The following is an 11606-nucleotide window of genomic DNA, read 5'->3' as shown; positions in this document are numbered from 1 at the left end:
GGCCTCCATAATCTCAGCTTCAAATGCCCCACTCTCTAAACAATGCCAAAAAAATAACTTCAAAATAACTCTGCTGGGGCTTCCCTGGAGGCGCAGTGGTTGAGAGTCCGCCTGCCAATGCAGGGGACAGAGGTTCGTGCCCCGGTCCGGGAAGATCCTACATGCCGCGGAGCGGCTGGGCCCGTGAGCCGTGGCCGCTGAGCCTGCGCTTCTGGAGCCTGTGCTCCACAACGGGAGAGGCCACAGCAGTGAGAGGCCCACGTGCCACACACACACAAAAAAACCTCTGCTTTCTCAAAGGGTATGAAGAAGACTGATTCATAGCCCCAAATAACACTTCCTAAAAGCATCCCCTTTCCTCTCCAACTCTTACTTCCAGAAGAAATTACCACACTTCCGTACAGGAGCCAATTAGAACCCAAGAGGAATCTTGCTGGGTGGGGACAGGCATGAGGGGATTTGTTTCAAAGCTATATCTGCATAACTCTTCACACAATCCTGAGAAAACATCACTTTTCCATATCAAAGAATGTTCCCCATAGTGACTATAGGGGTGGAGGGCTAAAGCAGCCCCCCATCCCCAAGCAGCCCCCCATCCTCCCCAGTGACTTCTTATTCAAGTCTTACAGTAAACTCTTTAGAAAACTCACCCAAAACAGTCCTTTGAGAAATGGTTTCACCAGCCATAGGCCTCTGCCCTATGCCACTGGAAAACGGGAGGGCAAAGCCAGAGCTTTTAAATAGACAAGAATGGGAGAAGGCTGGGACGCTGTGTGTGTGTGTGTCTGTGTGTGTGTGTGTGCGTGTATGCAGTGGGTCTTTTCCTGTTGTCCCAGAGTTGCTAACTCAAAGCTGGAAACAAAAAGCATCAGGGGCTCCCACATCCTGAAGAAGGACTCCAAACAGCCAGCCAACACGTCCTCTCAGAGAGAGTGCTCAGGACTGGTACACGTGGCCCTATCACACCTGGGGCGGTTCCCTGCAACCACCACGCGCCATCCTGTGTGAATACGGGAGGACCGGAAAGGTGAGGGAATAGAGCCAAGGGCTCCCGGTGACAGACTGCTTTCTCTTGGGGCCGAGTGGGAAGGGGAGCGAAGAGGAGTAGCGGTGCCCCCGGCTCCCCCAAGCCGAGACGCGTAAGGGCGAACTCCAAGAGAGCTGCTCGAGAAGAGGGGCAGGTCCGCACGAAGGGAAAGTGGGCATTCAGTTTCCTGCCGGAACTCCGGCTGAGCTGCACAGACCCGACGGCCCGCCCCGAAGCCTTGGGAGCTGCTGGGCAGGGAATTCTTACCAGAGCTTAACGAATCCTCCCCGTGCTGCGTGTTGCGTGTGAACCTGGAGTCTGGTGCCCCCTTGTGATCAAGAGATATCTGAACGAGAGAGGCTCCAAAGATACGGAGGCGTAGTATGCCTGGAAAGAAAATGAGAACCTCATGCCCACCTTGATCCATGACCCCACAGCCTTCAGAGTTCAAAAAAAGGACCTCAGCAGTTCCCAAAGCTCCATATGGAGGAGCACAGGGCTTACTTAGAGGGCTGTCCAAGAGATGGGAGACAGAACCTGCAGAAGGGGGTGGGAGTCAGCAGGCAAAGCTGCTCTTCTCTGAGGGAGGCCCCAGGGGAGGAGGCGCCCAGGTGCAAAACCGAACAGCCCCCTGTGCGGAGCCGCCCCCCTCCCCCTCCACCCCCCAGCAGATCACAGCATCAGACCTGGAAAAGGACCATACCCACAAAAGATGTCTGGTCTCTCTGCTCCCCAGACCAGAGGATGCCATGGTGAATTTGTAATTGGGACTGGTCAGCTTTACCAACCAAGATAACCCAGAAAGTTATGAGATCTGCCCAAGGTGTCATTAAAGAATGGGAAAAGGGGCTTGGTGCTGCACTGAAAGCAGTGATTGGAAAAAATAAAACAGTTCCATGTATACAGTCCGCCACTGTATCCAGACCTGTCAACACATTAGTTACATGTACCCAGGCACAGGACTTCAGAAGAAGACAGAAAATACCATGGGCACCACTTAATAGCTTTATTGCCTCAGGCAAGTCCTATATGAGCCTCAGTTTCTTCATTTCTAAGAGGACAGTAATACCTAATAGGCAAGGTTATTAAAAGATCAGAGGCAGTGTATATATAAACGAATAGAAGCTACTATTTATTAATACACGTTTATGCATGTACGGAGCCATTTGTTCCCAGTTTCCTTTGACAAAAGATTTTGAAATGGGCTACAACAAAAAACAATAGAAATAAACAATAAGGAGCAAGGAACGCTGAGATACTAACCATAAATATAAACTTGGCAATTTCTATTTCAAATTTGGTTTTGAGTTTCCTGGCAGCCAAGGTGCAAAAGGAAACCTGAGAACATGTACAATTCCAGTTATCTGAAAGGAGGAGGGGTACTACCTTCTCAGGGGTGAAAAGCTTTTCTTGTTCCAAATTTCAAAAGCAGTTATCTCAGGAGGAGTTCTTCTACATTGGCTTGTAAATTACCTGAAACCTTGACTATTCTTTACCATGCGTTTCCAAAGCTTTAGAACTACTAATACAGTAATTGGGACTGGAACGAACTTCTGAAGGTGAATGACCCAGATTTCTACACTTCGGATCACAGTGGTATTCTGCAGCAATTATTATCCCACAATTCTTCAAATTCTCTCAGATGAGCTTTCCCTAACACATACATTGTAAGATCACACAAAGGGCATTTAAAGTCACCACTTCCACCCCCAAGCAAATGTTTTAATTTGTAACTCATATAGCAGCTTTAGGCAGAGGACAGATCTAAGCAAAAGTAGAGACGTATTTTTAGATGAAAGAGCTAAATTGAAAGGACTCTTCCCTTTCCAGACCCAGTTCAGGCCTATGAAGGCCACAGTGCTCGCCCCTCAAGCCCAAGGTCACATTTCAGGGGTATTAGCGCAGGAAGCAAACAGCCTTTACGAAATGGTGCTACAGGTGATCTGTCCCACCCCAACCCCAGAGGCATCTCCACTAATCCGCACTCGCTACCACGAGCTCCTGGGGAAGATACTGAAATAAGCTCCTGTCCTCCCTCACCTTTACTTTAATCCGCACATAGGTTTTGCTTTTACCATATGGTAATTATTTCCAAATCACAAGTGCAAACACTCACTCTGATTGGAAAATTAGCAGATTTCAAACTCAGGTAATTTGTCCCTAATGAGGAACTTGTTGAACTGAATTTAACAATTAACTTGCACACTCTTTGCTGCCTGCGGCTACGGCAGCAAAGCCAGGAAGAAGGAAGGGCAAGCCCAGGGTCAGGGCCCTGCATGACTTTGGGTGCAAGATGAAGGTTAGGATGAGGCAAGGTGTGAAATGGGGCTGCAGGAACATCAGGAACTTGATTTCAAATGGATACATACAGGCAGACCTCGGAGATACTGCGGGCTCACTTCCAGACCGCCACAATAAAGCGAATATCACAATAAAGCAAGTAACACGAATTGTTTGCTTTCCCAGTGTATATAAAAGTTATGTTCACACTATGCGGTATTCTATTAAGTGTGCAATGGCATTACGTCTAAGAAATGTACATACCTTAATTAAAAATACTTTATTAGGGCTTCCCTGATGGCGCGGTGGTTGGGAGTCCGCCTGCCGATGCAGGGGACGCGGGTGCATGCCCAGGTCCCGGAGGATCCCACATGCCGCGGAGCGGCTGGGCCCGTGAGCCATGGCCGCTGGGCCTGCGCGTCCGGAGCCTGTGCTCCGCAACGGGAGAGGCCACAACAGTGAGAGACCCGCGTACTGCAAAAAAACAAACAAAACTTTATTGCTAAAAGATGCTAAATACAATAACAATGAGAAAGTTTGAAATATCGCGAGAATTACCTGAATGTAATGTAAACACAGAGACACAAAGTGAGCAAATGCCGTTGGGAAAATGGCGCCGATAGACTTGCTTGACGCAGCGTTGCCACAAACCTTCAATTAGTCAAGACGCAATAAAACGATTTACACCTGTATGGCCAATGTCAAATATACACCAAAGTAGAGAGAAGAAGAAGAATGAGCTTCCATATACCCATCACCCAGCTCATGGTTGCTCTGGTTTCATCTGTGCCAAGGAGACCCCAAAGCTAGACAGGGAGGAGGAGTGACAGGAAAAGGAAAGGGCTGATGGTGCATCTCCGCTCTCGAATTCCCTCAGATTCCAAGCTCCTCAGGGTACACGTGGGATAGCTGAGTTTTAATTCATTGCTGGGATGGCTAGTGCCTCTGCATCGCCATTTTGAATACAATTAGCAAAAGGCTGACCCTTGTTTTCCAGTGACCACTTGACCTCTACCTGCAACTCCAGGCCCAGGTGACCGCAGGCAGTGAGGATTCCTGGGAGCTCTGCACAGCACATGGAACCAGTGTCACCTCTCCCACTCCAACCCTGTGCTCTGATGATCGGCTCCTGCCTTATCTCCAGAAGTGGTGTCCAGATCATGCCTGACGCTCTGTCTCCATGATCTGCTTTGCTCTTCCGTCCAGAACTGCACTGATCAACACCATACCATAGGCAGCTGCTGACTACTTGAAACATGGCTAGTGAGATTGAGGAAGAAACTTTTATTTAATTTTAACTAATTTAAATTTAAAAACTGGTACTTGGGGCTTCCCTGGTGGAGCAGTAGTTAAGAATCTGCCTGCCAATGCAGGGGACATGGGTTCGAGCCCTGGTCTGGGAAGATCCCACATGCTGCGGAGCAGCTAAGCCCATGCACCACAACTACTGAGCCTGCACTCTAGAGCCCACGAGCCACAACTACTGAGACTGTGAGCCACAACTACTGAGTCCATGAGTCACAACTACTGAGCCCGTAAGCCACAACTACTGAGCCCGTGAGCCACAACTAATGAAGCCTGCACGCCTTGAGCCCGTGCTCTGCAACAAGAGAAGCCACCACAATGAGAAGCCCACGCACCGCAACAAAGAGTAGCCCCCGCTCGCCACAACTAGAGAACGCCCGCGTGCAGCAATGAAGACCCAACATAGCCAAAAATAAATAAATTAATTAAATTTTTTAAAAAACTGCTACTTAATTCAATTTTTGGAAAACTACATTTGGAAGAAGAATCTACATTTTCAACTGTAAATTTTATGTAAAAATCTAAATACAGATCCAGGATTTCTGATGAAAATTTTGCATCTGAATTTAGACAGACTGGAAATGTCTGGATTTTGAAGGTTTAGTAAAAATAAAGGAATATAAAATGTCTCACTAAGAATTTTAAAATATTGATTACATGTGGAAATGATAATCCTCCGGATATATTTGGTTAGATAAATTACTAAGGGTAAGTTCTCCTGTTTCCTTTTACTTATTAAAATGTGGCTAGTAGAAAATTTTAAACATACAGAACTCACAATCTATTTCTTTCGGACAGTGCTGACCCAGAACCAGTGTCCTCTCTTCACTTGATACTGTTCTCAAGGAATATAATCCTGATCCCAAAGCCCCATCCTGTGACAAGGGCCCCAACTCTCTGAAAGAGGTTAGGTGGTACCGGCTCCACCTGGATTTTTCCTGGATGATCGTCACCTGGATCAGTTTCTCTGCTGTCTATCGGAACATTCTGAGGCCAGCCGCTTTCACACAACCACCTCACTATGAACGGTCAGCCTAAGTCGTGAAGACAAAGCCTGCAGGAAACTAATTTCAGATGAAGTGCATGGATCTGAACTCGGGTAGGGGAGAGACTCCAGGTTCTCATGATACTAAAATCAGTGAAAAGGATATTCACATAACACAGACAGCTAATATGCTCAAAAGAGATCCTGCATCAAGTACCAACCTTGGTGAGGATTATTAGGAGGAAATAAAGACCAACAAATGGTAATCTGAAACAAAGCTGCATTTATTTGCTTGCCTGGGAAGGGAGCACAACGTCAGCTGGTCTCTCCGTGTGGTAGTATTTGAAAGGATGAGAGTGAGGACAAAGAGGGAGAAGGTACACAAAAACTAGTGAGATTCAGAGTTCCCTTGTCTGGCTGGCTCCCAAGGCTGAGTAGAAACTCTTCTTTGCAATTGGTCATTGCACTGGTCTTCTTTGCAGTTGGTCCCTTCTTCAAAGTGCAGGCACCGTTCCTAAAGATGTCCAGGGTGGGCTACATAAGGCTCTAATGGGCTCAGTGTCACTCCACTGGCATATCTGCGATGTAGGCTTCAAGCTGACCAAATCTGTCCTTAACAGGATGGGTAGCACGCTAGGACAGCCGGGTTAATGCAGTAAGAATCACCGGTTACCTGCCTCTTCACTCACCTCTTTTGGAACTGCCAAACTTCCTTTTTTTGGTTAGGGCAAAAGGCAGGGAAACATACATGCGTACTTGGAAAAAATACTTTTATATACACAGGTTGTCCTTCAAAGTTGTAAGAACAAAATACGAGAGGCCTTCAGATACTTGTACACAACTGTTCATAGCCCCACTATACACAATGGCAAAAGGTGGCAACAACTCAAATGTACATCAACAGATGATGGATAAACAGAATGTGGCGTACACAAACCAGGGAATGTTATTCAGCCCTAAAAAGGAATGAAGTGCCGATACGTGTTATGATGTGGATGAACCTCGAAAACATTATGCCAAGTGAAAGGGGCCCGACAGAAGAGGTCACGTTGTCTCTGATTCCAGTTTTAGGAAAAATCGAGATGGGGGAGTCTGTAGAGACAGAACGCAAATTGGTGGTTTCCTGGGCCGGGGGGAGAGGAAGCCGGGAAGTGAGTGCTGAATGGGTACAGAGATTTCCCTTGGGCGATGAAAATGTTTTGGAAGCAGACAGAGGCTGTGGTCGCACAACATTCTAAATGCAGTAAATGCCAACGAATTGTACACTTTAAAATGGTTGATTCTTATGTAAATTATACCACAATAAGAAACGGAAACAGAAAACTTCAGGGGACTTCTGAGCCCCACTGAAACAAGAAAGAAGGTACAAAGAGATGAGGAAGCAGGCACAGCTGACCAGTTGGTGATCACTCAGCAAGGGAAGGGAAAAGAAGGAACGCGGGGGAGAGGGACTCCACTTCAGAATGTACCAAAGTTGAAAACACTTGGAAAACAAACTCATTTCCAGATGTTTAGATATTTACCTTCTGCAGATAACCCTGGGTTCTCAAAAATGTAAATGATTTTATAAAGAGAGAAGACACATCCCAGAAGTGCCCTTTCAAGGCCAGTGACTGCAGCCTAGAGGAGAAGAGCTGGGCTGGTGGGGGGGGACACCTTTTAAAGGGCTGGGGACATCCACGCAAGCAAGTGCCCCTAAAGCATGCTGCGCACTTGGAGGCATCCCATGGCCTCAATATCAAGATGACAAGCATCAATTTTTGGTAGCGTTAGCTTGTTTTTGTTTTTTTCCCAAACCAAATGTATAAAAATTGCATTTCAGACACTGGTGCAAAAAGCTTTTAAACTAAATAAACAAATAGGAAAGTCCACTCTCTTCCGAAGGACGTTTCTAATACTTCATAGGCCGCGTCAGTATATCTTAGCACTTGTAAACAGCTACAACCTTCCTGTGGCACGCTAACACGGATGGACCTCGAGGACAGGACGCTAAGTGAAATGAGCCCGTCACGAAAGACAAATCCTGTACGATCCCACTTCTACGAAGTATCTAAAGCAGTCACACTCAGAGACACAGGAAAGAGAGGGGTGGGGGCCAGGGCTGGGGGCGAGGGAAACAGGGAGCTGGTGCTCACGGGGATAAAGCTTCACTTTTGCAAGAAGAAAACAACTCTAGAGATCTGTTGTACAGCAACGACGAAAGTCCACTTAACACTACTGAGCTGTACACGTAAAAGGGTGAAGCTGCTACAGTTATGTGTTAGTAACATCTTGTTAGGATAATACTAATTTTGACTTTACTGGTGTTGCAGTTTTATTGCTTGAGAGAAATTACAGGCTTCAGGAGTTTAAACTGACCCTAGTTTGGATCTGGATACACTTGAGAACATCGCAATAAAAACAACTGTCAACAGCCACCGCCCAAGCGATGGCTTCGGCGAAACCGTGCCAGTTTAGTAAAGCACTTCCCCATCTCTATGTAAAAACCACGGGCTTGTGCCTCTGCAGTAAGTTTGTACGTCTAACAACGTAAAAGAGCGACACATTAAAAAAACCCCAAATGAGGGTGAAACTCGCAATGCACTTGGTCGCTGCTCTTGTTTTCAAAACGAGAGAAAATCAGCCAGGCCTCAGGGCTTGGGAGCGGCTGGCGGGCCTCTATCCCGGTCCCCACGGCCTGCCTGCTGGGCTGCGGGCCCCGAGGGGGCGGCGCGGGAGCTCAGGCGCACGGCCAACTGAACCTGGGGCCGCGGGGCCAGCAAGGCCCAGCCCCTCTGCTGCGGGGGTCTCAGCCCGGGGCGGCTCCGGCCAGAGCCCGGCGGGGAAAACACGAGCGCCCGGGGCTGTAGGAAACGGTCCACTGCACGGAGGTGAACGACCACGGCTTGCTGGGCACGCACGACCGTGTTGGGAACGGCGGCGCCCTGTGCCCCCGGACCCTGTACCCCCGGACCCTGTGCCCACGGACCCTGTACCCCCGCACCCCGTGTCCCCGGACCTTGGGATGCTGGCAGCCGAGGAGGCGGGGCGCAGGGCCACTGCAGGGGAAGCAGCTGGGAGAGGCGCGGCTGCGGGGCCCGCTGCTGGCTGCTCCCCAGGAGCGAACCGAGGGGCACCACAGCAAAGGGTCTGAGATCCGAAGCGTTTTTCAAAAGCAGCTGAACCCCTCCCGGAGGAGGAGGAGGAGGAGGTGGAGGAGGAGGAGGAGGAGGCGGCGGTGCCGGCAGCAGCAGCACTCCTGCGGGCAGGTGGCCCAGCTGGATCCCCCCGGGAGCTGGGGCCCTGGTGGCACAGCCTCTCCCCGAGGCCTGGCCTCCGAGACTGGGGCCCACTACTCTGGTGAACTTCGGGCCAATGGAGATGACCTTGCCCCGGGCGACCGGGGTCGTCTGTGATGAGCCCGCAGTGGACAGGGCGGTGGCAGGAAGCGTGGTAACTGGGCTCAGCTCCACAGAGGATTTCTGGGAAAGACCTGGTGGCTTAGGAGCAGGGCCAGGAGATGCACATGCCTGAGAGCTGCCTGCCTGCTGTGAAGTGAGACTGTCACCGCAGGAGCTCCTTCCTGAGCACCAGGGAAGTCTCATGGGTGGAGGTGGATGTGTGGCTCCTCTGACGGGCACTGAAGACTGAACCCCCCCAGTCTTAGGCTGTTCTGGTTCTTTCCCTGGAGAAGGTTGCCTGAGACCGGCTGAGCCACTGGAGCTGTGTGACATCTGCACTGGACACTGGGTGCTCTTCTGGACCGACTCCTCGGGCCGACTGACCACTCTCCCAGCATCAGTCTTTGGCCCGGGCAGGAAACTGTAGGGATGGCCATCTGCGGAGGAGTCGGGGGGAGCCAGCTGTCTCTCCCACATGGCTTCTCTACCGGACCCTTTTCCAGAGGCAAGTGAATTATCAGTCAGCTGCCTGACGGTCAGCCTTGTTGCCTGGGACTGGTAGCCAGCCTCACATCCAAATGCAAGACCACCTTGTACCTCAGGCACTGGCCAGACTGTTGGTTGTGAATCATCATATCCGACAGACTTCTTCCCTTTAGCATATTTCTCCACGTCCACTTGAGAAGGTACGGCCAAGTCACAGGGTCTCTGTTTCCACGTATCTACACAACTTCCTGCTTTAAAGGTTTTGAGGCCGTAATTCCTACCTGTTTTACTTTCTCTTATTCTTTTGCCGAAAGTCAGGGCTCTTAGCTCAGGAGACGGTAGACGACGAGACAGCTCCTGCTGCCGATTCAGAGAGGCCATAGAGTACCTCTTGAAGTTCCTTTTCATGGGACGAGTGTTCAGCTTTTGTTTGTTACAGAGCAGTCTGTTTTCAGTGCAGACTACTGATACAGAAGGGTCTAGACACAGTGGTTCAGCTGTAGCTAAGATCAGTTGGCTCTCAAGCAGAAGTTTGTCCTCCTGGGTCCAATTCTGATTATCGCTGGCTATGGCCTCTACATCGCAGGCTAAAGTCTGCATCGTGGGACGTAAGAGAATATGCCTGCTTTGGTAACGGGGAGGTTCCCTGTCACTGGACTGCCTGTAGTCCCGTATTTCTGCTATGACACACCCACGATGAAAAACGTTAACCTGAGACTTTTCCAGGAAATCCACCAAAACAGGAGGTAATTCTTCTGCATCCAAGTATTCGAGCAATTCCCCCTCTTCATAGGGCAGTCGGATGCTCTCCGAAGATGATCCGTTTTCCCCTTGGAGCATCAGCGAATAGCCCTCGTTTCCTGGGTACAGGTTGACCACCAAACACGGCAACGACTCTCTCCTAAGAAGCTTCTCTAACAGGTTCACGTTGCTTGTTAATTCCTCCGTAACCTCAGGCTCTTTTTCACATTCTTCAACATAAATGTCATAAAGTTTTTCATAGAGAGACTTCTCCCCATTAGATGGGTATTTCCTTTCCGGAGGTCTCTGTTGGGCACTTGCAATGATATACTCCGCCCGATCCAAAGCTCTTTCTAGAGCCTGTTGCATTGCGGTACAAAATGGGGGCCCTAGGGGAAGAGAAAATGTGAGCGGATGAACTGGGTGAAAACCCTGTCTGCAGTATCGACGAGCATTCTTGCCAACTCGGCCACTCCACAGTGGGGCGACCAGACTCACCTCAAAAAGGACACCAGGACACCCGCCCCCGAAGAAGCAGCGCGCAAAATACCTGCGATTTAGGGAAAGGCCTAAAGGCGTGCAAGCGGCCGCCGCGCTGGATCTCACTCGCCTCGCGCTGCAGCAGATGGCCCGGATGTGAATGTAAGCGATTCCCCACCCCCGTACATCCCCTCCAAGGCGCGCATCCGTGTGTGCGCCTGCGCAGATTGTAGGCTCAGGCCTCATCCTTCTATTGCCTCTTGGGCGCAGGCCCGCCCCCCTCACTTCTGGTTCTGGAGCCCGCACTCCCACCAAGGGCTGGGCTTCGCCACACCTTCTTTTCTTATAACCGTGAAAAGCACAAGCAGCCAACCAAAAAAAATCTATCATTTTTTGGTGCGGCTTTAATACACACCAATTTTCGTGATACTGCAGTTGCCGGAAAGGTCGTGAAAGATGGTCATTTCTTGGCGATCACTTCACCAAGCATTATTCACTGTTTTGGGAATGTCTTGTTTGTTCCCAGTGGCAGGACTGCTCCTGGTGTCCATCGCCAATTTAACACACCCAAAGAGTCCCCATATAGGGCTTCCCTGGTGGCGCAGTGGTTGAGAGTCCGCCTGCCGATGCAGGACACACGGGTTCGTGCCCCGGTCCGGGAAGATCCCACATGCCGCGGAGCGGCTGGGCCCGTGAGCCATGGCCGCTGAGCCTGCGCGTCCGGAGCCTGTGCTCCGCAACGGGAGAGGCCACAACAGTGAGGGGCCCGCGTACCGCAAAAAAAAAAAAAAAAGAGTTCCCATACATAGCTCTTGCCTACTTGGAGGCTCACTCTATTTGGTGCAAACATCAGAATTCTTCATTGATTCTTCCAGTGATCTCCTGCCTAATGGTTTTCATAGAGATGTGCACGTAACATCAC

General features: G+C 49.9%; 1 protein-coding gene across 1 annotated transcript; it reads right to left on the bottom strand.

Moving 5' to 3' along the window:
* Positions 1–8227: 8227 nt before the first annotated feature.
* LOC309796140 (transcription factor SPT20 homolog) lies at positions 8228–10575 on the bottom strand (the record flags this gene model as incomplete). Its single annotated transcript, XM_082609195.1, has 1 exon — positions 8228–10575. The coding sequence occupies exon 1, from the start codon at positions 10571–10573 to the stop codon at positions 8228–8230; it is 2346 nt and encodes a 781-aa protein (XP_082465321.1). The 5' UTR covers positions 10574–10575.
* Positions 10576–11606: the final 1031 nt, after the last annotated feature.

This window comes from Mesoplodon mirus, assembly GCF_964341445.2.
Source record: "Mesoplodon mirus genome assembly, chromosome: X".
NCBI lineage: Eukaryota > Metazoa > Chordata > Mammalia > Artiodactyla > Ziphiidae > Mesoplodon > Mesoplodon mirus.
Note: the sequence above shows the minus strand (reverse complement) of the source record. Positions and strands in the feature narration are given on the sequence as shown.